Raw genomic sequence first — 27,414 nt, 5'->3', positions numbered from 1 at the left:
TGTGTGCTTTAAATGAGAGCTCCTGGTCAAATACGACTTTCTTTCTTACACTAGAACTGGAGGCTACACTGACATTTTCCAGTGTGACTATCTGCTCAGATAGAGTGTCTCGTAGCTGTTTAGAGCCCAGCACAATGACCTTGGTTTTTTCAGGGTTGAAAAGCAGATAGTTAACACCTTATTGTGTATAGTTTATATGATAAAACGTACACAGATGGACAATAATTCAATGTCATATTAATTTGCCTTACAATCACCACTTTATGTATACAGTGAAATATTGAATAACTTTATTACTGCTTTTCTTTTCTTTATTTTTATTGCTGTGCAACATTACATTTTGATATTCATCTGTGATATTTTCTTGAATGCCAATCAAAGTAAACAGTGTAAATCTACCCATGCAAAAAACTCCCAATAACTATGTCATATTCACACGGCCGGCTCTAGGCATTTGGCGGCCCCTCAACCACATTTTGCTTGTGGCCCACCGTTTGACCAACACTGTTTAAAAGTCAGTGGATTTGTTGACTTGATTTATGATTAATATCTTCATAAATACCAGGAAAATCCATGTGCAACCGGCTCAAAGTTTAATGTCTTCTTCTTCTTCTGGTGTTTTATGGCGGTTGGTATCCGAGTGTTACATTACCGCCCCCTACTGGAGTTGTTCGTCTTAGACTTTAGACTTTATTCTTTCTCTTTTCAGCACAAACGAACGATGTGACATAATTTTTTTCACGACAGCTTCAGACAGAACGTGGCGCTACATATAATATTTTTGAACCCCAAGTTTGTTGAGACGATAACAAATAATGATGAATTTGCGGATTATAAATTTGGACATTTCTTGCAAAAACAGTAAATTTCCCGTAGACGACGTCGCAAGTTTTGTTAAAATAAATCATATATAAAAAGAAAACATAAAAAAGTTACGATTCATGCTCTACTTCAATAAATCTTAGGTTAAGGTAAACGTTTGAGTCGTTCTAACTTATGAACATCAATCGTACACCATAATAACTCATGACGTTTTGTTACTATCACTTATATTCTTACCTTATGATAACTTTTCACAATAAGTTAACATATTATTTATGTTCTGAGGCATGTTAACTCATCTTTTTTAAGTCAGAAACTCAACTTGAGCCTTTATTTAACCAGCTTACACTTCTGAGGTTCTGTGATATGAGTTTTAAGTTATACATATGCACGTAAACACTAAACTAGTCCAACACATCAATTTATTCTCCTGTTTGTGTTCAGACAAATGCGATATAAACCTCAAATCACCTGCACAACGCTGTATATTCTGAATTTAAAAATATAGATGACATTTAGGCCGAATAAAATGTCTCAAAAGGTAATATTTCCACAGTACAGTTTATGGTATGGTCTTCTTTTACAACTGCTGTGTCTGAACTATACTTCTTCAGGCCTAATTTAATATAGGCCGGTGTCCTGTGGGAAAGTACAGTTCTAAATATACAAGAAAACAACTTAATTGTGGTCACATTAAACAGATTTCATTATCGGTGCCTAACGTAACCCACCAGTGCTCGTGACTGTGTGGTTTACTGGAGCGGTCGTGGGAAGTTTAGCCTGAAGTGAACATAACTTTATTGAATTAGATTAGAAACAAATTCTTTCCCGTGGCACAAACAAACAAAGCCCTATTTATTTTTCCTCGTGTGACTTGTTTCAATTAAACCAGACATGTAGAGTATTAATTTATGGCAGCACAGACTGGTGACCTGATGAGTCTCTGGCCTCACGTGCCCTCACAGCAGAGCAGTTTAGAGCAAGACAATGCTGCGCCCTGGTGGTGAAAAGGACTCATTACATGTTACAGAGCGGTCCAAATTGCAATTAGGTCATGGAAACAAATGGAAACTTTTAATTTAAGTTAAAGTTTAAACAAAAAAACTGTTTCTTCCCACTTGTTTCCTATCCAAACTGAAAACACACTCACTTCTGTCACTTTGGCATTTGACCCTGTTTGAAAGAGACACTGTTATATTTGCGTGTATGTTTTTTTTCTGTTTGAATACTTTTATGTTCAACCCCTTTTGCGCGCTTTTAAACAAAATATTGATTTGATTGATCAATGTATCAATGTGAATCAATGTCAAACTGAACTGCAGCAAAACCTTTGTCTTTTGTAATTACTATTAAAAGGTTTATTAATTTTTTTTGATGAATTGAATATTGAAAGATGAACCAAAACAGCTTGTTTTATTACAAGATTTTTAATAAAATTTTCATACATTATTTTTAATCAAACAAAATTCAACACATTAAATGAAGCATATATTGGGATTAAGAATAAGAGCAAGCAGGGGGACGCCTCATCAAACTATCAATAAACAAACTAACAAAAATATAAAATAAAAATAGAAGCAAGATTATTAAGTGCAGACAGGCAAAAATAAATAAATAAATAAATAAATAAAATAAATAAACGATCTCAAAGAGGAGTACATTTCCAAAAGAGAAGGTAACCATTGATCTGTTACGTCATGAATCCACAGCTGCGTGACCTCTCTGTGACCCCAGGTGCTCCGTGGCACGTGCCCTCCGGTTTGGCTCTTCTCTGAGCACTTGACTCCCTAGAAACATCCACTATTGCACACAAACTCCTGTTTTTCTATTTTATCATGACACTTTTGTTAGTTTTGCTCATTGCAGTGAATTAAGCGCAGTTTGTGGCATCGCGCTGGAGCTGAGGTACTTAACAGTTAGCACCATTCTGCTAACTTTGCACTGTAGCATGAAGCTAATGTAGCTAATGTACCATGTTGTTGTTGTTGTAGTTTTGCCGCAGACAGAGAGAGAACCGCGCAGAGATGTTGACTGCGGTGCGGTGCATGTTTAATAAACTCGTGTCTCCGATCTGGAGGTCTGTGGAGGAGGAGACTGGAGGAGCAGGAGGCCCTTTCTCTGGGGATGCAGGTGAATCATTATTATGCTAATGTCATGGAAGAACGTCAGGTTCACTTTGCTTTATTTGGACTCGAAGGTCAATTTGTTCAGCAGTTTTGAGAGAGCTGATCACACATATAAATACTTCAAAAGTGTAATAAAGTGTTCAGTTCCTGTGCAAAATAATGCTACAAATGAAAATAAACACTATACTAAAGTGATAGAAGTAAAAAAAAAGAAGGAAAAGAAAAATCGATGCAAAAGAAAATCGAGATAATTAACAGTCTGTTCTCAAGGAAATAAGCAGCTGGAACAAAGATTAAAGGGATTTGTTTTGGATTTAGGGACTACAAACCATAAGATTGCTGCCAACTTTTAGTATAAAGTATGCATGAAAATTATTACTGATAGTTTAACATTAACATTTAGATCAATCTTTTACACAAAACTTTATTCATCAAACTGTTAAGTAGTTTGAAATCACAACATGCATTCTCTGGCCAAAGTCATTATCTGCCCATCAGAATATTTATTCAGTCCACACTAGGTGCAGGTAATCTACTACTGCAGCCACTGCTGCCCTGGGGCAGACTACTGGAGGGTCCTTTCTGTGCCATCGGCCCCTTCAACAATCACCACTCACTCACCACATTCATCCTAGACAATGTGGGTTATCACTTTGTGTTTGGGTTTAGAAAAGAGCAGAGACAGCCGTGAAACCGTCGTTCATTGGGGAATTGTGCTGTAAAATTAGCCAAAACATCTGCTACTTTCCTCTATTTAGTTTTAATGAATGCATTTTATTCATTTGGAAGGGGACAGTGCACAATAATGAATGTTTCTGTGCCAGTTTTTGCTTCAAATCTATTTTCCAACTGTAGGCCCTGAGCAAACTGCAGAGGTGCTGGCCACAGACAAAACTATGACTGTCCCCAATGATAGGATTTATAATTGTATGTACTAGTCCATGTTCTTCAAACTAAAAGTCATATAATAAATGTATGTCAAACACTATGTATGTAATGTTCCTGTGCAGTTCTGGAGGACATTCGCCACCTGAGAGGCAGCGTGGTGACGCAGCTGTGTCTGGACTACGGCATGATCGACGGCGCCATTTACTTCACGAGCGCAGACGTCCTGGGAGGAATGTCGCTGAAGGAGGGGGACCTGGTCAACTGCATCGCGGTCCGAGGCGGTTCTCAAGGCGGCTGGAAAGCATTAAGGGTATTCCAGATGATTTCACTGCACCTGGTCCAGAAGTTAGGCGAGACCGCTGTCTGGTTAGGGACCGAGTTGGACCTGTTATGTCTCATCTTTGCCCTGTTTGCAGCTGCGATCACGCTTGTGTCCCAGTTTAATCCGGGTGTAGACTTGATTTGGTTCCCTTCCAGGCCTGGTTTAGTTTCAGGGTCAATCCCAGTTTAGTCCCAATGTCAATGTGACAAGCGAGGTCAAGAATAAATACTTTCTTCGGCTACAAATGCACACTTCACACCGGTTTTGATCGACTTTGTTTGAGCCTCTTCTAGTCCTGGTTTACTGCTGGTCTTGTCCAGAGTTGGTTTAGTGCCAAGTCCCGACTCCTTGTTTAGTCCTGGTATAGACCTTGACTAGTCTAAATTGAGAGATGTTCCAGTAAAGTTAGTCATTCCATGAGTTTAATTTAATCTATAAAAGAGTGCCATCTTGGTTAGTCACGGTTTAACTTCTGCAGGAGCTGGACCTGGTCTTGATAAACCCTAGATATGATGTGAGGAATGGTTTTGATGTTACTTTTGCGCCCTGTTCTTGTCTATTGATCCCTCTGACTAGAACTCGATTAGACAAACTGAATGCTCTGTTGTGATTTTTAAACGATAACACATAATACCTCTGAAATATATAAAAAATAGTCGATGGAATCTGTTTTGTTGAGGTGGAGAAGAGCGCCGATGCCTGGGAGGAAGGAGGGAAGAGCTCTCTGGAGTCTGACACGATGCAGCCCAGGCCGCTCATCGGCACCGTCACATCGTACGTCGGAGACGAAGGCTACATAAACCAGAACACCGCCTTCTCACGCCACAGCCTCTCGGAAGGTAACTGTGGCCGACCGTAACGCACTAATACTTTACGACACCAAACCCGGCCCGTGCGGTGAGTAAGTGTGACGTGTGCGGAGTCTTGAGGGCGAGATCGTGGTCGTTTTGTCGCACTTTAACGCACCAGTTAATGAGAAAATAATGCATCGGTTTGTACGTTGTTCATTAAACCCAACTGTGCCGTCCCACCACCGCGAACAAACTGGTTTAAATTATTCTTCGGATTGGGGTTTTTTCACATCACTTGGACTGTAAACGTGTTCCGCATGCGATTCCTCATCAGTCCAGCAGTTCGTGTTCCAGTTTTCTCTCATGAGCTGCCCCTGAACGCAAACGCAATCACAATGCTCAGCCTTCATCTGAGCTTTTGAATTCCTGCCATATCAACACAACCTTTCCCCCTCATAATTGGACCCCAATCATCCGTTAACCTCGTCGGAAAACAAACTCTCTCGATGATTTATTGGGCACTTATTTCGCTGTACGCTCGTCACTTCTTTTTCACGACTTTTATGCGGCTCACCTGTCGCCCGTGTGTTTGCTCTTCTCGCCCGGAGGTTACGAGCCGATGAAGGGTGACTGGGTCCGAGCCAAGTATGTCATCAACCCGAGCCAGTGGACCACACGCGCTCAGTCCGTGGCTCCTCTGCGCTACAGCCGCCTGGACAAGGTAACGAGCCAATTACAGCAATTTAGGCCGTTTTGTTTCCAGCCGTGACTTGCCAAGTGTCACATGTACTCGGTGGTGCAGTATGTTGCGTATCGGCTTCTTTATTATGCATTTAGTTGTATTTCATGCTCACAAATGCCTTGGAAAAACATGAATTCTTACTCTCTACAGATCTGGGGCCTCATTTACAAAACTTGACATGGTTTTCTTATTAAATGTGTGCGCAGACGACACAAATCTTCACAAAAACCTCCACAAACTTGCAATCTTATGTCTCTTCACTAGAGCTGGGTTGAAATAATCGATTTTCCGATTTTTATCGATTCGCATATTAATGACCGATTATCGATTCGTACGTCCAAAGATCGATTTTTATTTTTTATTTTTATTTTCTACATTTCCCTCAGTGAACTTCAATCTACCTTCAAGAAAGATAATTCAGGACTCCTGGATTATCTTTCTTGAAGGTAGATTGACCCTTAACCTTTTCATCAGTCTTCCATCAGTAACTACCAATACTTGTAAGATTTGCTGTTTAATATTGATATAATACTAGTTTTAATATGTTGCTTCTCTACACAGTCATGAAGTGAAGGAAACGGTTCAAATACATTTTTCATTTTTAATAACATTAACCCCCGGATCAAATCGGATTGAATCAGATCGAAATCGGAGCGAATCGGATAGGATCTGAGAAATTGGAAAAAATCAATTTTGAAACGTAAAAATCGGAATCGAATCGATTCTTGAAATTTGAATCGAAACCCAGCTCTACTCTTCGCTTTTTCTCAATTCAGGAGCTCGAGTTGTCTTTTTTTTTTTTTAGATAACTAACTTGTCGTGGAAAGTCGGCGTGCGTAAGCTTTGTAAATAAGACCCCCGAATGACTTGGTGCTGCCACTCAATCGTCTATATTTATAAAAAAAAAAAGTCAACGGCCAAGTGCAGTGTATTTTATACTTTGATTCAAATTTAGCAGTTTACAAACCACTCACCTCTGTTTTCACAAAAGTCTTAAATACACAGATGTAGACACACCCAGAGGCAATTATTAAAGTCCTCTTTATTTGCACCATCAACGCCACTAGATGTAAAATGTATTAAAACAAATACAAAGACTTAAGTTGCTATGATCCAGCGGTGGATAGCGGCAGTAAGACTAATACTGTTTTCATTTGTTTCAGAATAAACACGGCGAATAATTGTAAAATTGCAATTTGTTTCTGTTTTAACATCACAGCCAAAACAACAATAAGATCCTGCGTTGTCTTTTCTTGTTTTTTAACACGTCACCTTAATATGTGACACCCTTTATGAAATCAAACTTCCTGAATGATCAGTTTGACATAAACGGCAAGATAAAAAAGCGCTTTACGTTCAGGTTGACTGTTTGGATGAAAGGCTGAGCAGAAACCACTTTGTTTTGCTTTTAAAATTGCCTAAATAATGACGATAATTGAATTTTGTCGTCTTTTTGTGCAGGTGCAGGTGACGAGTGTGTATGGGAACAGTGGAGTGGTGGAGGACGCAGTTTTCTTCTGCCTGGACTCTCTCCTCCTCCCGGCGGACTATCGGCCTGCACCAGGAGACCGTGTCAACCTGGTGATGGTGGAGAGCACGCAGTCCTTCTACAACTGGAGGGCCCTGTGCATCGCCCCCTGTGGACAAAGGTAGTATCGCCGTAAAGCAGAGCTGCACAGGGAAAAGGATCACAATGAAGATAATATACTAAAATGATCTACAATTATACATTTACGATGATGTGATAATGTTCCATCTTCACATCATTTTGTGTTCATAACATTTGGTCAAACTGTGTCTATTGTATTGATCTAGCTTTGTGTTTGTTTATTTAGTTTTTTCATATAATGTCCATACTTTTCTATTCAGATTTTTGCAATAATATTAAATAATTTTTTCATTTTTTGTTTATTTTCATTTCATTTTATTATTTTATGAAATACTTTTTACGTTTTTCTACAGTTTTACTTTAACATTTGGCTATATTTGTAAAACATTGGGGTTTCATGTTGGTCATAATTGACATAATTATGTAGTATAGTATATATATTTGAATGATTCTAGTTAAACCTTTCACCTTCTTGCAGTGAGAAGAATTCCGTGGCGTCGTTCTCAGAAGTCGACCCCGTGGCTCTTCTGGGAAACAAAGGAGGACTAGATGTGTCCAACTACGGAAACTTTGGGGATTTGATGATGGGAGAGAGAAGAACGCTGGTGATCTGGATTCAGTGAGTTTTCAGACAAACCATTAATAAAAGGAACTACAATTTAGGTCAAACTATCTCTTCAAATATTTAGACTGTTAGCCAGCGCTCTCTGATTTAAGTAGCGGGACTGATTCAAACATTTCCTCTGGTTTACTGAGCACAACACCTGGACACGATGGGAAAACAATAGAATGTTGAAAAAATAAATAAATACATAAATAAATGTTGATTTAAAATGAACCAGGACCAAATTTTGCCAAAAATGTGACATAATGAAAAATTGATAAAGCTGAGCTCAAGATCTGGCGATGCATAACATAACATACATTCTTAAGACTCATATTTAGCTTTTAGCCATGTTGTAACATTGTTCTCTGATCAAAAACATACCTGCTGTTGTATTTAGCTTCAATCACGCTCAAACACTCAAACTGTAATTTCCCAGATTTATGACGTCATGGGGAGAGATCCAAAGTCTTTGTGCTGTTCTTAATTCTCACATGACTCGTTCTGGGAATTTCTGCCTCTAGTCACCTTTCTCCCCTTTGTAATTCCCCGTGCTGCCAGTAGATGGAGCACTAGCACCTAATTGGCTGGCATAAAATCATGTGTGGTTTATGTATTGTTTTTAGTTCTTAAAACATGAGATTCCAAAGCAAAAGTTCTCACAAGCTTGTTTAAAGACCAATAACAATGAAAAGACTGCAGAATGTTTCCTTTAAATCTGGGGTTCACAAATGTATTTTTTGTAAATTATTAAATGTAGTTTACCCCCTTTAGAAAGATTTGTAAACGAATCACTTTATGAAAAAAAAAGCAGACGGCTGTGGATGATCTGCATTTAATTGTATTACCTGATATGATCATGTTTTATGGTTTTATGTTTTACGCTTCTTTGCTCTGAAAATTCTTTATAGACGTGTTCAAAAAAACATTCGGGTGAATACTAGCGACGTGCCAAAGGGATTGTGAGTTAGCTTGATTTTAAATACCTGTTTCCTCCTTTCACTGTTAAAAATACTTTATCTCTTCTAAATGAAACCAAATGGTGCCTTCATGACCACATAGTACAAAACAAGCTCCTGTTGTAGTTATTCCCACACAAAAGTTGGGCGTGTATCTAAACAACGCTCTTTGATGTTTTTTCACAGAAACAAAGGTTTAGAGACCCAGACTCTGAAGTGCTGCGAGTTTGCAAACTGGGACTCTGAAAAACAGTTCTCCCTGTTCAAGATCAACGGGTCGAGTTTAGGGCAACAAAAAGCTCCTTCACAAGAGCCAGACCCAGCTCCTCCTGAAGAAAGTAGTGCCACGAAAGAAGCAGGAAAAGGAGGAAATGGAGAGGATTCAAAGGGAGGTGTGATCAGGTTGAGACGAGCGGAAAGAGAGGTAGAAATCCCACCCGGACAGAGGATTTCCATCGCTGTGGCCTGTGACTCCAAGTACGTGTGTTTTTAAAGGTGGTACATGAAGATTTATGTGGTTTTGGGGTTGATTTCCTTAATAAAAGTGTCTTTGCGTCAGTGTATCAAAGAACCAAACATTTAAAACACAATTAATGCGCTAAATTATGAATCCTTTAGGTTTATTTTGCTTATAAAATGTGTGTAGCAGATAAACAAGGTCACAAAATCTTAACAAATATGAATATGCCGTATGTGTAATATTTTTAAAACGAGTAAAATAAAATAAAACTATACATTTCCTTTTGTAAATTGTGCTTTTTCAGGATCTTGGGTTGCTGCGCTGAGCTGTTGCTGCTGCACTTCTCCTCCTTCACCATCGGGAGGCGCCTGGACGTCACGGTGGGCAGCGAAGAAGAGGCCCTGCTGACGCCGGCCGTCCCCTACGTCCCGGTGGAACGGGCCGCCTCAACCGCCCCCGTCTACGGCAAAGTGATCACCGTCTCCGCGCCCAAAGAACCTCCCAAGTAACGAGCGGCAGACTTGTATTTAAGCACGGCATGATTTCAGACGGGTTAAAGGAGGGATTTCTCTACTTTTAATGTACTATTTCTGAGCATTAATTACTAAACGTTTACATTTTTGTTAGAGAAAAACTTGTCACGTTCATCTTTATGGATTAAAGGGCGTACTTCGAGTTTTTAAGATTTTTTTTATTTTAACTTTATTTGGTGTATTTGTACCCGTTGTAAATATGTAAATAACAGTTTTACACCAATCGAGAAGGTATTTGTGGAGGAAAGTTGAAAATTTTGTAGAAAAATGGAGGAAGTGACGTCACAGGTACAACTCATTCCAGTCCAAGTTTATGAATAAATTACACAAAATAAATAACTTTTTTGACTCTTTAAACATTATTTCAACAAAATAAAATCGCTCTCATATATTTTTATTTGTCAAATAAAAAAATTGTGACATTAAATGAGTTTTTGCCTAGTGTTTGCTGGGTAATTTCCCTGTGTGATGTCATCAATTACAAACAGGAAGTGAAATTATAAACTTTGAAAAATACTATTCTGTGATGAAAATGTTTAAACTTTTAGCAAAATTCAAAATACATTTATTTTGGCTGCGTTTTAGTTCAATGAGTGAGTCATGGGCACTTTAATGACAACAATCTTGCTTTTACGCTTTGTTTATTACGGTATTAATGTACATTGAAGAATATCATGTTTTTTGTAGACTCACAAAAAGGCGTCTGCCGAACTTCCTCCCAAACTTCCCGGTGCCGCAGGCTCTAAAGGACTGTGTGGAGACGCAGAGTGACGTGCTCGTCTCACAGTCCTGTCTGGGAGAGGTGAGAGCACACAAACATTTAAATATTTACCGGACCAGAATTTTTGAAGTCTCTTAAAAGGATTGCCACAATGAAAGTCCAGCGAAAAAACAAGGAGTGTAAACGACTGTACGAGGGCTTAACCAGGGCGTTGTTGTTGTCGTCCCCTGCCATGAATGCAGTAGAGATGTCACAATATCAACGTTCAGTGTTGTGATTATTGTGAGAAAAAAACATCACGATTTAACAATTTTTTACAATTATTAAGACTGTGGCTAAACAACAATGAAATGTTAAATTTTCTTTCATTCCCGTGGTCTGACATGTTTCTATTCCTATAACGTGACAAAAACCTGGAGCAGAATATTGAACTACAAAACACTTCATTTTGCTGCTAAAATTGTCACTATTACTTTTTGGTTCTTACGATGATATTGTGAGTTGAACCATCACTATTATCGATTAACTAAATAATCTCGACATCCCAAGGACACAATCGATGGGTGTTTTTGGAGCACACTTTTGACGGCAGGAAAAAGGCCATCACAAAAAAAACAAAAACACTTATAGTCATGGGCTGGACCAGCATCATCGTGGACACATTCGGACTCATTTTAGCAAGACAAATTGAACAGACCAAATGGAACCACTATTTGGCGTTCAGTGTCTCAGTTTAGTTTATTTTTCGGTCCTTTACTGCGTGTGTGTTCTTTTTGTTTTGTGCAACGCTCTCACGTCGTGTTCTATGCTCTTTGTTGTGCGTTTTTATAAATTATTTTTGAAAATGTTGGTGGGGGGGAAAGAGAATTTCATTCAGAAAAGCCAAACTGAACTCACCATAAACGTCTGAATTCTGGTTTAGACCGGTCCTTAATCCTTAAACGCCGGGCTTTCCCGACCAGACTCGGCTCCTGTGTGTTTTTATGGAGTTGGCAAATCCTCAAATTGCATCTGAATTTAAATCTAATCAGAAAGCGAATGCCAACACACAGAGACACTTTGCTTTTCGCTCTGCATGTACACGCACGCACGCACCCCACCCGAGTCTTAAATGAGATACTTCCAGGACGAGGCATCAACAGCCTTAAAGTAGTGCCAGCCTATTTATTTAAGTCAATTTAATTTAATTCAATTCAATTTTTTTGTATTTTTTAATTTAATGTAATATTTTTATTAATTTTGTATTTCATTTTTATTTATTTAAATGTGTTTTTTTATTGTTTTGTTATTTATCTTATTTTTGTTTAAATGTTTTTTTGTTTTTGAGTTTTTTTGTGCTTTTTTAATTATGTTTTGTATTTTATTTTATGTTTTGTGTCTTAATTTGCCAGGAGCTGTCTGCGGCCAACATGCACGCTCGCTTCTCCTCGCTCCTGTGGCTGGAGGAGCTTCACGCCGAACAGGAAATCCAGGAGTTCACCATAAACGGGGCGCTGCTGAAGAAGGGTGCCACCTACCTGCATTTGGAGGTGCTGGGACTGGCGGAGGGGCGACCCAACCTCAACACAGGTGACGGGGAAATCCACACTTTTTGAAGCTTAAAGGGCCTCAATAAATGGTGGAAAACAACAGGGGAACATTCACTAAGACGAACGGATAAAACGCAGTGCAAATCAATGATGTGTTTTTGATTATATGTGTTTTACTGTTTTCTCAGGTGACAAAATTGTCCTGAAGAAGCCGTTAAGTGACGGCACGGTGATGGAGATCATTAGTTATGTCGCAGAGGTATGAAATTTGAGTGCAGGTAAAAAATAAATAAAAGGGGGTAACCAAATATAATATGCAAGTACAAGCAGGGATACTTTATAACCCCTTGAAAAACTATGCTTCCTGGGGTCCAAAGAATAACACTTTAAGTCCAAAAGTAGTCATTCAACATACCGTATTTTACAGATTATAAATCGCTCTTTGATGATTGATGAAATGCAGTTTAAAATAATAACAGATGAGAGAACATGGTGAATAGGTGTACGTATGCTAACGCTAACACCTTCAGCTACATGACGCACAGACAGAACTGTGGTAAGTGTCTGGTATGTTAACGTAACATTCAGTTATTCAGATAACTATAGCATAAAGAACATGCTAACAAGTTTACCAAAGCATCAGTTTCACCCCAAATCACTAAATCCACTGAATTCTTCTTCCTCTGTGTCACTTCTAAACAACTCCACAAACTCCAGAGGTAGAGGAAGTGCAGGTTCTTCTTCTGCGTCGCTTAGAGCCTAGAGCGCCCTCTTGTGGATGTCATGTGAAAATAACAAACAATATCACATAAGTCGCAAAACTACCGTATTTTCCGGAGTATAAGTCGCACCAGCCAAAAAATGCATAATAGAGAAGAAAAAAACATATAAGTTGCACTGGTGTATGAAATGCAGTTGCCAGTGTGAAAATAACAAATATAAGTCGCTCCGGAGTATAAGTATAAATATAAGTATAAGTCGCACACCGGCCAAAACTATGTAAAAAGGTGTGACTTTTAGTCTGGAAAATACGGTATTTAGTATTGTATGAATTTTAATAGTATATTTTTTTGTTGTTTCTTCAAATTTAGAACTTTAGAACGCCAATAAAAGAAAAATGAGATGTAACATGTTTGGTCTAGTTGCGCTACAAGTAAATGTTGCCAATTGACCAGTTTTTAGCTTCTTCAGAACGTCCTCTGTCAGTCTTTAATCCGATCCACAGCCTGATCTACTGAATCAAACATTTGACCCATTGCAATGTTGCTAATTTACTATTTTCTTTCAGATCAACAGCGAGGATGTGAGTTTAAGGGTGAACTACGACTTCCAGCGCAGCTATCTCGGGGAGCCTTTAGACGTGGCGTTCTCCTACAACAGGTGAGCGAAGGAAAGCGTCCGTAACTCTTTGAGTAACCGTGTTTCTCTTTTACGTGATCCATCTGGTTTCAGGTTGACGACCAGGCGGTGTCACCACGCGCTGGAGCAGGTCAAACCGTTTGCGGAAAGTGCGTTTGTCGAACACGTTCACGGGTTCGCACTCGCTCGCGTACAAATGCGTTGCTGTTTATTTTCGCAGTCCTCTTTCCGAGCAGAGTGATCGTCCAGGCGCCGCAGTGGACAGGGAAATGGATGGACGATTCGGACATGGAGAAAGACGAGGAAAACGAGGTGTTTGTATGGACAAATGTGAGTATTAAAGGAGTTACATTTTGACTTTTAATTTGTGATTTCAGACTCAAGTCATGGAAAACGGAAAGATTTCAAGTATTTCTGTTGACATGAAGACAAAGGGAACGCAGACAAAAGGTATTTAGATTGTATGTGGTGCCCCCTAGTGTTTGAAGTTTTCTCTAGTTTAAAAAAAAAAGTGCAATTTGATTTAACACGCCGTTGTTTCTTGAACTGTTCACTCCAATATTATGTTTACTGTCACATTCTTAATCATTGTGCTCATGAAGAAGGGATTGGCACAGAATTAATTAAACTTATACATCAGGATTTGGAACCAAAAAGAGAAACCTATTAAGACATTTTCAAAGACATTTAAACTAACTTCTCAATGGTAGTAAACATTGTATATAATAATTTGTATTGAGTTTCTTTCTTTCTCGTTATAACGCATTTAGGTTCATCGACATTTGTGATTATTTAGGTCACAATATGATTGTAAAGGCTAACAAATTACAATTCTATTTTTTTTTTAATAAAATGTATAGAAAAGTACATTTTTAAAAACTAGATTAGGTCTTTTTTAGTTTAATTAAAATAAATTTGATGATTTTAGAAGCAAAATGAAGTTTCTGCTCAGCATTTCCTCTAAAAAGTGCTACAATTTAGGTCAAAACTAAATGTTAAGTGCTTTTTCATCTTGCTGTTTACTGTATTTTCCACACTATAAGGTACACTTAAAAGCCTTTTAATTTTCTTTTTAAAAAAACGACCTTATACGGTATATGGATTAATTCTGGTTGTGCTCACTGACCTCGAAGCGATTTTGTGTGGTACACGTTTTGTTTCTCTTAATGCGCCTTATAGTCCAGTGCGCCTTTTTATATATGAAAAATTATCAAAAATAGACCATTCATTGACGTTGAAACATGGTATGTCAAATTTATCAGAAGTTTGATTTCATAAAGCGGGTCGCACACTGGAGAAAAAATGTAGGACTTTATTGTCGTTTTGATCGTGATGTTAATAATTGCAAACCATCGTTAAATCACAGTGTTTATTCTCCCAATAATCGTGACGCTAACGTTTGAAATCGTGACACCCCTAACGTAGAGTGGCCCTTCCCACAACTGCAAATCCAAAGCTGTTTTTCCCCCTCGCAGACGGTTCCCTGCCCTCCAGACGTAAGCCGCGCGAAGGCCGTTTCTTTAACCCGGACTTGAACGCCACGCAGAGGGAGGCGGTCAAGAGGATTCTGTCCGGAGAGTGTCGCCCCACTCCCTACATCCTGTTCGGGCCCCCGGGCACGGGCAAAACCATCACGCTCATAGAGTCCATACTGCAGGTGGGGGAAATACCTGCAGGCTTTTAGAGTAGTCACTTTCTTAAATGAAGTTGAGCTGGTGGACAAGTCAGAATGTTATGGGCGGACGTGTTATTTCACTTTCAGATTGAAGATTTGTTGTACCGTTTATGATTAACATCTCTAATTACTCTGGGCCTTTCCACATGAAACAAAAAGCTGTCCGTATAAATTAGATGTGCACGTTTTCATTTTTTACTTTCAACACCGTGCTTTTTGTTGTTTACTGAAGTCATAATTGGACCACTGAACATTACGAGATGTATGAAGACTCCTATGCGCGTTGTTTTGGCACACTGTTGTAGGGATTATGATTAAAGAACTTTATTCAAGAGTGTCCTCGTAAAGTCGCTAACGTTAGCTGCTTATCTTAGCTTGAACAGGTTAAAGATCTATAGTTTTCCATCAAAAAGATGAGTAATCCTGTCCGTTTTCTCCACCAACGGGAAATCCAAGTTAAATAAACCGTGTATGAGCAATATTAGACTGTAAATACAGCAGTGTCACAGGTAAACAATATTATTGGAGTTTCAGCTGTCTCGTATACACCGGTACATGAAAAAGAAGTTTCGGTATCAAATGTATCAGTTAACCGGGCGAAATGTCTTCACTCGGTTAAGCGTTTAGTGACCGTTAACCGCACTAGTATAAATAAACAATAGCAAGAGAAATTATTTTATCATGAAGCTTTAGAAAGTGGTGGCATTACTCAAAGCAGATGTGATTGTCGAACCCACGACAGTCTTGTTCTTCTTGAGTTACTTAAAACCATAGGGAAAGTGGCAAGTTTGTGGAGCCAATTTCAAATAAATAAGGGTTCAACATTTGTGAATCACATTTAGACATTTCTTTCAAATACAGTGAGAATCTCCCAAAGAGTTGTTTATGGACTGGCCCTTCATCTGAAATTAGGTCTTAATCCAAATCTACAACGTGAACACTTCCTCTTGAGTTATAAACAGGTGCGTGGCTTGAATTTAAAATATTTCAGTGTTTTTGGGGTTTGAAGATAATTAACACATTACAAATTAGATTTAGTGTACGTAGGGATATTTGTCACAATCCTAATCAAGCTTTGTTGCTGACATTCCGCCAGAAAAGCTCCGCACCGCACCTTTAAACCATCGGAGGTCTCTGTTCATAGGTGTACCATTTCCTGCCCAGTAGCCGCGTGCTGGTCTGCACTCCCTCCAACAGTGCAGCCGACCTCGTATGCATCAGACTCCACCACAGCGGCTTCCTCGATTCTGCCAGTTTGGCTCGCGTCAACGCCTCCTGCAGGCAAGATGAGGTATCGCAGCACACCTGGAAAAACTGGGAAAACAAAAAAGTTAAAAACTAGCCCGCTGCTGTAGCCCCTCGTGTTTTAGGATCACAAGAACTCGTCGTGCGCGCTTTATGCCTGCACAGATGTGAGCGGCAGATGGTCGGGCAGCCCTGTCCTCGGAGCTTATAAATAATAGATGATGTGGTGATGTGCTCAGTGTCGCACAATGAAAATGTGAAGAATACTTGACTAAATTGTCATAGAAATGAACATAAAAACAACAGAGCATGGATATTCAAGTCTGATAAGCCTCAGGGATGTATAAAAGTCAGTGAGTGGCCATACATGTCCAATAGTTGAAGAGACAGACATTTTAAGATAATTTCCTGCTGGTTTGATCCTGTTACACAAAAATCATTCAATTCATATACACTTAGGTTTAAATTCACAATTATTGCTCCAACCAATAACAAATTGTGTAATAAATAGAGTTTGGAATGATATTTGCTCTTCTACGTTGCAATGAGCAAAGCCACTCTATTATCTACAATGGATATTTAAACGTTCATCGTAAAAGCAATACATTTACCCGTTTTCCTGTTGGCAGTTTATAGATAATGGTTTAAAAGAATATAATGTATTAGATTTTTCCATAAATGAGCAGTTAATGTAGTGTTTTGTTGCTATTCGGTACGAACGCTAATCCACAGTTTGTGACAGTCCATCCCGGACGTGCTGAGGAGCTACTCCAGAGCCGGAGAAGATGTCAGACACGCCTCCTTTCGCAGGATCGTGGTCAGCACCTGCTCCAGCGCCGGAATGTTCCACAACCTTGGAGTGCAGTAAGTCTCGGCTAAAACGAGGGAAACGGAACTCAGCAACTGGTCGTGAAAGTTCAACAGTTCCTTATTTACTGTTTAAAAATGTCCTGCTTATGTCATAAAGCACAGCACATGTGAATTATGACTTTTAGAGTGGGACATTTTACCCACGTGTTTCTGGATGAAGCCGGTCAAGCCTTGGAGCCAGAAGCCCTGATCCCAATAAGCCTCGTTTCTGAGACAGATGGACAGGTGAGCGCTCAGACTGCTTTGGGTTAAAGGTCAAACATGGATGAAAGAACAGTATGAATTGGGTCTTCTGTGTGAAGAAATACTTTTGTGTAGTATTGTAGTTTCATATAAACAAAGCACCTTCGCATTGGCATTAAATTCACACATCTGCGAGAAAAATAATGCTTTAAATATAAATGATAAATATATTTCTTGATCAAGGAAACCGTTTTAGAGCTGACAAATCTACAACGAAAACATTTGAAGTTTCATAGTAGATTATTGATATTTATAGAGTTTGTAGGTGGAGATCATCTATGTTTGGGCCATGATCCTCCTCTTGATCTCAGGAGTAAGCCTGAGTGTAACTGTTGTTTAACCCTTCTTGTTCCTCAGATCGTGCTGGCTGGAGACCCTCGTCAGTTGGGTCCGATTGTGAAGTCCAAAGTTGCTGCTGCGTTTGGTCTTGGGGTTTCTCTGCTGGAGAGGCTCATGGTCAACCCTCTCTACTCCAGACACGACTGGGGCTACAACCCCAGGCTGGTAAGTGCAGTGCGTTTATGCAACAGAAACATACTTCTACTTCTCTGCACTTCAAGATGATCATTTCAAAAGTGCTCTGAATCTCATTTACCAAACTTGAGTGGAATTCTGATCAAAAGTGTGCATCCGGACAAAGCACAAACTCCCTCGAACGTTCTGATTTAAGTGAGAATCTCAGATCTGAAAGCCCACACACCAAACACTTTACACTTTTAGGATCGTGCAGCATGTTTTCCAGATTGTATTGAGTTCAACACATGAATCAGAGCCACACACATCCATCTGGTTTGTGCAAGTGTAAGCGGAAAGTGTTAAATTATTCGGTTTTGAGTGTAAAAATTCTGACTCTAAAGTGTGACAAACTAGAACTAGAATGATGCTCTTAATTATCAGCAGTCTTGATGAATCTAATCTGCAGCTTGTCCTCCTCAGGTGACTAAACTGGTCTATAACTACCGCTCCCACGAGGCTCTGCTGACGCTGCCTTCCAGACTCTTCTACGACGGAGAGCTGCGTGTGAAGGCGCCGCGCTCTGTGGTCCAGTCCCTCTGTCAGTGGAAAACTCTGCCCAAAAAAGGATTTCCTCTGCTCTTTCATGGAGTCAGGGTGAGAAAACCAGCACTGGTGACCTTTATTTGAATTATTGCATTAAATTTGCCTTGAAGCGTTTTTTGGATAGTCTATCTACATTTGTGACATTTTCTTGAAGTAACAGTATTATTCGAGTGTACATTTTGAGTATTTCCTCTTCCTCAAACAACTTGGTCTCGTACTCTGATTCATTGAAAAACACTCTTTACTTTACTTTACGGGTAATCTGATCCAAAAATCTGAACCAGGGCTAAAATGGCAGAAAGGACAGAAGTGTAAATGAAAAGTATAAAATGACTCCTTAAATTAAAGCGTGAATAACAGAGAGTAGAGATCATTTTTACATCTCTCTTGTTCTTAGGGCACAGAGATGAGAGAAGGGAACAACCCGTCCTGGTTTAACCCTGCGGAGGCGGTGCAGGTCATGCTTTACTGCTGCCAGCTCACAAAGAAGCTCTACAACCCCGTGAGCGCCTCTGACATCGGCATCATTGCCCCCTACAGGAAACAGGTGGGAACACAAGCATGGATCAGCCTTTTCTGTGTTATAATGGATATATCTGTGAGTGGTTTGAGAAAAAAGTAGTCGTACCCCTGGAACTTTTCTACATTTTGTCACGGCACAACAGCAAACACAAAGCGGCACACAGTTGTGAAGTATTAAAGCTGGCCCAAGTCAATACTTTCTGGCTTTCTCTGCAGTTACAGCTGAAAGTCTTTTTGGTCTGTCTTTACCAGCTTTACACATTCACAAACTGACACTTTTGCCCATTCTTCTTTGCCAAAGTGCTCGGTCAGATTTGATGGAGAGCGTTTGTGAACCGCACTTTTCATATTCAGGTCTGGATTGTGACTGCGCCGTTCTAACACATGATTGTTTTTGTTTTAAACTGTTCCATTGTAGCTCTGGCTTTATGTTTAGGGTCGTTGTCCTGCCAAAGGTGAAACTCCGCAACAGGTTTTCTTCCCAGATTGTCCTGTATTTGGCTCCATCCATCTTCATCCGTGCATCTTCCCTGTTCCTGAAAAAAAAGCAGCCACTCAGCATGAGGTTCCACCATGTTTGACTCTAGGGGATAATGCAGTCCCCTCTCGCTGCTCCTCTGGCTCTGCTGTGGCTGGTGCGTCTGATTAATAAACTGAGTGGTGGAGATGATGGACCATAAATGACTATATACAATATACAGATATTTGATTGTTTGACCATGTTTTCCAAGCTGACAAGACTGTGTGGTCTGTCTGTTCTTTCCACTTCACAATTGTGTTCCGCTTTGTGTCGCTCTTTCTCTAAAAGCCACTGTATCTGTCTCTAATTATACAGCGCATTAGTCTCCATTAAGCCAAAGGTGTGCTGTTAGCATGCTAAAGGTTGTTAGCTTTGCTGTGATGGTAAACTTCGCTCTGGCCTCTGAAAGTTGTGAAGAGTCTGTAAAAACTCATTGCAGTGAATAATTAGCATCACCACTCCAAACTGTTTAATTGAACTAGTGTTAAGAAGTTAATCATGTGCAGTGCAAGTTTATTTGTAGAGCGCAATTCAAAGGGGAAAAAATGCATTAAAATCACAAAACGGATAGAGAAAAGTGCAAATAAAGTACTAACAAAATAGTTTTTAGCCTAACTGTATTTTTTTTCTGTGTCTTTTCTTTCTGTTTTCAGTGTGAGAAGATCCGCGTGCTGCTCAGTAAGGTCGGCCTGTCCGACATCAAAGTCGGCTCCGTGGAGGAGTTCCAGGGACAAGAGTATCTGGTCATCATCCTGTCCACTGTGAGTACTAGAACAAAAAAAAATACTATTCAATCCAAATGTATTTCCCAGCCACGTTTGTTGCCATAAGGACACGCTGGTCTCGTTGACGCCGTTTACGAGGTGGTCTTCTCCGCTACTAGATGAATACTTGAAGGTGCCGTTTTATGAACGTAGGTCCGCTCTAATGAGTCCGTGCCCAGTGACGACTTGCAAAGCTCTCTCGGGTTCTTGAGCAATCCTAAGCGCTTCAACGTGGCCATCACCCGGACCAAGGCTCTTCTTTTAATCGTCGGAAATCCCCACATCCTGATTCGGGTAAATAATGCGCCCTTTATCTGTCAAAGAGGATGGTCTTAAATTAGGAACACCGGAATAGCTAAAAGAAGTTTAACAAGAAAGACTTTTAACTTGATTTGAGTGTAATTAGATGTATTTTTAAGTGAAAGAAACTACTTTTTTTGTCATTAACACATCTTGTTTCTAGTCTTAAGTTCTCCAATTACAGTTAAAGCAATTTCCACTTAATAAGAATAGTTTAGTGTGTATCTTGAGTACTGATCAGATCAATCGTAAAGCGTTTTTTTACGTACGTTTTGGTTTCATTCAGGATCCTTGCTTCCGGGCTCTTCTGGAGTACAGCTTCATCAATGGAGCATATCTGGGCTGCAACCCTCCTCCGAGCCTCAAAGATACTCCCGTGTACGTCGTGAAATGCCATCACTTTACTTTGCTCTGTTGTGTGTTTTATAGACTGATAGATTTATCTTTTACACTTTATACATGCAGTGAAAAAATTCTTCTTGCGTTCTGACAGAGTTAAAGATGCTTCAAGTTCGTGAAGAAGAAAACAACAACCTCAACAGTTTCTTATCTGGGTTTGTGTGAACTGTATATGTCTGGAAGGAAATGTGTTTACATTTAAATATTGTTTGTAAAAAATAACAACCTGCTTTTCAAAATAAATCCGAGAGTGTTGCACAAGGCGTGTGTTTGGTTCTTGTTGGCGTGTGAGCTCTTGTTTAGGGCTGAAATGAGTTAATCAATTGCTTGCAACAAATCAATTATTGTATTAGTCGTCCGCTATTTTAGTCATTTAATTTCCGTTATCTGGTCTATGTAAAAGCTCCAAATCATGCTGTGACCTGAGAGCTGACCTGTAATTTTATGAGAATGACATGGCAAAGTTGTAAATGCTCTTTTTGAAGGCAAAACTCTTGTTGACTGTAAACGTTTTCCACCAGGGGGTCTTTGAGGGGCTTCACCTCAGCTTTATCTGTATAAAATTGAATAAAGATCTAACATTCATTGGCATTTTTGGCTTCTAACCAACAAACAAATCAAATGAATTGATTAGCAAAATAATGGTTTGTTGCAGATCTACTCTTAACAACTTTTTTTTGCTACTCTTAGTCTTAACAATAAAACTATTTGATTTACTAATCTAATACAGAAAGAAATCCCACTTTAGTTTCAGATTTGAGATGTAATTTTGGGGCTTGGGTTACTCTTATTAGTCTGGTAGGCCATTTTTCAACCAGCTATCTATCATTTCTGTCATTTTTTAAATATAGGCCATTCCTTGTGTGAATTTTGACCGCTCTTCTTGGCTAGAGCTGTTTTGAGCCTCGTTTAGTGCGGGGTTATTCCTCAAAGACTCTGTTTAGCCCCCTTTTTTTTTGTTGTAATGTAGTTCTGGTGCATTTGCTTGCGCTTGTGTTGAATTAAAAGTTTGTCTGCGCACCTCGGTGTGGCTGCGTCTGCCTCGGCCCCGGCGGAGACTGGATGTGACAATTGAGTGCTACTGTCGGTCTGCACAGGGCCTGTCAGTCCCAGTGGAGCCCCCCAGGAAGAGGGAGGGAGGGTGAGGGTGAGGGGGTGCGGTCGGCAGGCAGCAGAGCAAATGGGCCCAGGCTCCTGTCTTCTGTGCAGGATGCTACAGACAGCCAGGCCCCTCCAGGTCTCTCGCTCTCAGCTTTGAAGTGTCTCGATTGGTTTGATTCGGCCTCTGGAAGCTGGAGTTTTGTTTATCGCTTTAAATGTATTTACTTGTTTATTCAGTGACGTTCAATTGCACCAACGATATCCCAGATTTGAAATAATTGCCAACATATTTAAGGAAGATTAATGTAGAATATGGAGTGGGTTTTTTAAAGGTTGGAATATCATTTAAATGCATTTAGCTTTTGAAAACTGCTATATTCCATTGCCATTGATGACTTTAAATATCACAAACTCTACTATGTACATCTTTTAGAGGTTGAGGAGCGTCTATTACTTTTTTCTATTTGCTGCCTTGGTCTGCAAACTTACTTTTTTTTAATAAACAATGGAGCAAATAATATCCATCTATAAATGTCTAGATTCTGTTTTTAATTAGCACACTTTATCGAATGTTAGGAAGAAATTAGCAATTATTAGTTTTATCTGGTTGACTTCTGGATCAAGTTTTCTGTCGTATTTCTTGAATTTCTGTTGAGGAATTGAAATGATTTCTGATTATATTTTAAATCATTTTTCCATCCTAAGTCTGTCAGTCAGTCAGTCAGGTGTCTAACCTGCTGCAGTCACAGGCCACACTCAGGACAGACTTGGTGTCTACTGCTCGATCATTAGCCTGAACAACAGCCCCCTGCTGGGCTCCTGGCAGGGGCCCGTGTTAAATGTAAGGGCTCATTGTTCTCCCAAATTGGTTTGTGAGTCTAATTGCCCAGTTAGTCCCCTCTGATGGTCTGCGCTCGTCTACTTGAATGAGAGGCATCAGACCGGGTTGTGAAAGTTTGTTTTAGCTGGAGCAGGCTGCAGACGGGGCTGGTACAGGGGGACAGACCCCAGACTCCAATCCAGGCTGGGCTTCTGGTCCATGGGAGAAAGTTCTGAAAAGACCCCCAGGTGTTCCAGATACACATCTCGACATGGAGACAGACAAAAGAGATGGGGCTCTAACATGGCTCTTTTGTAACATCAGAGACTCGGTCCTTGAGACAAACTGGAAGTTAAGTCTGCTGCACCGCTCCTGAGCTTTGAAGCTCATCCCAGAAGATTGTAGATCACGGTATCAGTGGACATCAACTTCCAAGTACCAACAAAAAACAGTAATCGTGTTTAGTTAAGTGCATCTCTGTGTTGAGAGTTGTTGATACTGTCGGTGTAATCCCTCATTCGTCCAGTCGTGTTCCATAGTAGAAAAAGCTTCAGTTGTAGTTGAGTCCAGATGACTACAACTGAAGCTTTTTCTACTATAGTTGTTGATACTGACTCCATTATATACTGACAAATTGACAATATACAAGTTTATATTCTGAACTCCACAACAAAACCGGGAAAGAATCGAAAATGAGGTAATATACTACTGGACAGAATATTGAGTAACAAAAATGATGATTAACGCAACAAAGTGGGCCCCAAATATATATTTTTATCCAGAGCATAAACATAACCAAACAATAAATAAACCATAGTCTTAAACTGAAAATGATTGATGACTAAACCTAAACGTTTTCATGTAGTTAAGTGGGTCGTGTAGACAGACAGTCTCCATCACAGGATCACAAGTGTCGTCCTGGTTCCTGACATCTCTGACTCTCATTAGCAAACCCCTGTGTCTTTGATCTAAGCAGCTCTCTTAATATCCACATTTCTACAACTACCAAAAAAAATTACTTTTTGACAAAATTATCCTACAAAGATACTTTATGGACACTAAATAACCCTGACTTCACTTTACTCATCTTAAGCCCTTCCTTTTTCCTCCTAAATGTTTGGAGAAAATATCTTTATTTGTTTATAGATTAGGTGCAGTTATATGGACTTTTATTTTAAATATACTTTTCAAAATTAAGAAAATAAAGTAGATGATAAAATATGTTAGCAACAGCAGTAGATACTATTACATTGTAGTAATAGTGCCCCACCTCCCCTCTACATATACTACATTTATTTATTCTTAGATTTGTACTTAAATACTGGTTAAATGGATATTGTTAACCGTAGACCTGTATTTCTAACCTCGTATTAAGTAAAACTGACTCGTCTCTTGCCCCTCCCTTTCCATTTAAAGCGATCACATGGACAAAACATGTACCAAGCTTGTGTATTGTCTGGCCCTTTACCTAAATATTCATGAGTGCTTGTTTGTTGTCTGACTTTTTACCTAAATAAATTGTAAATATATCCCAAACACGCCCATCTTAAACCTCGTACCGACTAATTATTACTAATTTGTAATGTTACCGCTTTCTCCTCAAAATATTTAGTTTTAAGCTGCCCCCAAGTCTCAACCTAAATATTCCTTAAATGTATATGATCTAATACCTACAGTAGATCCTGCCATTCTCCAATTTGGGTCATTACTAAATGATAATCTTAGTTTATTCGCTTTGGACTATTATTTTACTTTAGCGACTCGATAGAAATTGCTACACATTTTATTTTTCAGTCCTCTTCAGTTAACTTGCATAGTTTTCCTAAATAAAGTTTCACAGCATTTAATTTGAGATGGAAACCGGTAAAACACAGTATTTGCCTTAATCCAAATAAATACAATTTGGCGCTAAAGTCAGTTGCGTCGATATTTCTTTGCACTGATGTGTTTGTTCAGGTTTATTTGCAATTAAACATGTTTTAACAAACGTTTCCCTCATATTTAAGATATAGATACATAAGTTGAAGCCACTGGGATAGGCCACAGTCACTCGCGACCCCGAACAAGAACAAGCTGTAGAGAAAAATGAATGAATTTGAAGAGTATTACGAGTCTGACTACAACTCAAACATCTGAAGCCAAATCTGGTTCTGACTCAGATAGAGGACTGGCAGACCACTCTTTTGTAACCCAGCTTCACCTCATGCATCCCGGGCCCCCCTCGTCCCCCCCCCCCCACACACACCCCTCTCCACTGCCCCGTCCCAAATCACACACACACGCCTCATCTGCCTAACGCCCCGCTCCCCCCTCCCCGTGTCTCCAGTCATTACCAAATAAGCTTTTGTCTCCCCATCCATCGTCTCTGCTGCGTCTTTGATAGGTACTTGATGACAGACATGCTGACTGATTGGGTCGGCTTTGCTGCCTGCATAAAAAGGCCGCGTCGACGTTCACTTTATTCAGTCGAGCTCTGCACTAGCCACAGTAACTTCTCTACTACTACTTACTCTACTGTTACAACTATGGATTTCCCGCTCGTTCTTTTGGCCCTGCTTTGCCCCGTCGCGGCCTTCGACATGGGTCAGTCCACCCGTTGCGTCGCCATTCCGAACCAGATGAAGGTTTGCAAGGACGTCGGGTACTCGGAGATGCGCTTGCCCAACTTCCTGGGCCACAGCAACCTGGAGAGCGAGGTCGTGCCGCGCTCCGAAGACTGGCGGCCCCTCCTGCAAACCGGGTGCCACCCGCAAGCGCAGGCCTTCCTCTGCTCGCTCATCGCCCCGGTCTGCCTGGACAAGTGAGTGCATTTGCGAGTTGCGGAACGATTTTTAACTGTTCTTTGCAGTTTTAGAACGTGGTGACCCTAACGTTTTGTTTTTATCCAGTTTCATCCAGCCGTGCCGAAGCCTGTGCCTGGCGGTGAGGGGCAGCTGCGCCCCGGTGCTTTCCTGTCAGGGGCACTCGTGGCCCGAGGCGCTCGACTGCGACCGCTTTCCCGACGAGGACGACGTGTGCCTGTCTCCGCACGCCAAATTCGGCAACTACGGCAAAGGTAACGCAATCGTGCTTCCGCTTAACCGCCGCTGCTTCTTGTTTTTTGGTTTCTGTCGTTTTTTAACCAGTTCATTTCACGTTTCAGTCTTGCCCAAACCTGCCTGCCAAAACTGCCCGTCGGTTGAACACGCTCCGGCGCTGAAAGCGGTCTTGGACTCTTTCTGTCACAATGATTTTGGTGAGTACTTGAGTTTAAACGACTACTACAACTTCTACAGCAGCTACTATTGAATACCCATACTTGTATTCAATTAAAAAAAACTTTGAAAATGAGATGTCACATGTCAGTACTCCATAGTTGGCTGTGTCAAGGAGGGCATTGAATAAAAAACGTATGAAAATGTTTTAACTTCATACTAATAAAATGTAAGTGCTACTGTATTAATACTTCTGCCAAAGGAATATGTGAATAATTGTTAAATCTTACCGTTATTTTCTGTGCAAAGATGAATCCACTCTAATGGCGCTTTCCTCCCTTTCCACAGTCGTCACCGCCAAAATCCACCGCCGCCGCGTCCCGACCGGAGAGCCGGAGTTCGGGATCGAGGGCCGCGTGGAGTTCGTCCACCAGGGGCCCCTGCTCCCTTATGACACGCGGCACCTGCTCCAACAGTGGCTGCTCATCAACCTGAAATGCGCTCAGGGCCTGGTGCGTCCCGGGCGCTCGCAGCTGTACGTCCTGACCGGAGCGGTGCAGCCCGACGGCACGCTCGGCCTCAACAGCGTCTTCCCCTGGCACAAAAGAGACCTCAATATCGCCGTAGCAACTCGCAAGTGGAAGCATCACCGGTGTTGATGGACGTTGCCTCGGCGCTGGGGCAAAGAGCTGGACTCTGATGTGAAATCCCTTTGCCGTGTTCCTGCTCTCAACACGCGGGGAAAGAAACGCACTCTAACATGTAAATAAAGGAAAAATATGTAAATTGTAAATATTTTATTAAATATTGGATATTTATATTATTGTGTGTTTGAGTACAATAAATAATCTTCAAAATATACTTTTGTTTTGCAGTAGTATTTTTTGCATATAGGTGTGTAGTGTTTAGTCCCCCCTACTCTCACAAATGACCATTTTAATTCATATACATGTATACCACTGGACTTAAGTAGTAGTACTATTGAAATGATCACAACCAATTTTATGAATCGTAATTACATATTTCAATATGCTTTTAGTCACAGCCAGAACTAGGATTAGATTTTTTGCTAATATAAATGTTTTAAATAAATATTTAGTATTTCTCTGGCCTTGAATGGGTCAAAAACATTAACAAACATGGCCCTAATGAAGAAAAGTGGCCTACAGAGCGAACCTCATCAAAGTCTTACAAATGAGTGTATTTACAATGGCCACTCTTTGTATAAGTGGAGCTA

The 27,414-nt window shown here is 40.2% G+C and overlaps 2 protein-coding genes across 2 annotated transcripts; both read left to right on the top strand.

Annotated features, from left to right (window-relative positions):
• Positions 1-2,546: 2,546 nt before the first annotated feature.
• Positions 2,547-23,359, top strand: mov10l1 (Mov10 like RNA helicase 1). Its single transcript, XM_072434413.1, has 27 exons — positions 2,547-2,737; positions 2,814-2,952; positions 3,959-4,146; positions 4,838-4,997; positions 5,558-5,670; positions 7,153-7,340; positions 7,779-7,919; positions 9,050-9,340; positions 9,628-9,828; positions 10,544-10,658; positions 11,969-12,146; positions 12,295-12,365; positions 13,395-13,486; positions 13,559-13,614; positions 13,686-13,777; positions 13,843-13,915; positions 14,941-15,122; positions 16,285-16,431; positions 17,128-17,249; positions 17,381-17,480; positions 17,856-18,002; positions 18,435-18,608; positions 18,955-19,104; positions 20,253-20,360; positions 20,517-20,657; positions 20,950-21,048; positions 23,129-23,359. Exons 2-27 carry the CDS (start codon positions 2,847-2,849, stop codon positions 23,357-23,359), a joined length of 3,666 nt encoding a protein of 1,221 aa, XP_072290514.1. The 5' UTR covers positions 2,547-2,737; positions 2,814-2,846.
• Positions 23,360-25,261: 1,902 nt separating this feature from the next.
• szl (sizzled) lies at positions 25,262-26,836 on the top strand. Its single transcript, XM_072435403.1, has 4 exons — positions 25,262-25,783; positions 25,872-26,038; positions 26,126-26,218; positions 26,526-26,836. The coding sequence occupies exons 1-4, from the start codon at positions 25,374-25,376 to the stop codon at positions 26,834-26,836; spliced, it is 981 nt and encodes a 326-aa protein (XP_072291504.1). The 5' UTR covers positions 25,262-25,373.
• Positions 26,837-27,414: the final 578 nt, after the last annotated feature.

Source organism: Eucyclogobius newberryi, unplaced genomic scaffold (genome assembly GCF_026437365.1).
Source record: "Eucyclogobius newberryi isolate DKJ021-1_F unplaced genomic scaffold, fEucNew1.0.hap1 SCAF_7, whole genome shotgun sequence".
Taxonomy (NCBI): domain Eukaryota; kingdom Metazoa; phylum Chordata; class Actinopteri; order Gobiiformes; family Gobiidae; genus Eucyclogobius; species Eucyclogobius newberryi.
The sequence above is the reverse complement of the archived record's forward strand: the minus strand, read 5'-3'. Positions and strand labels throughout refer to the sequence as shown.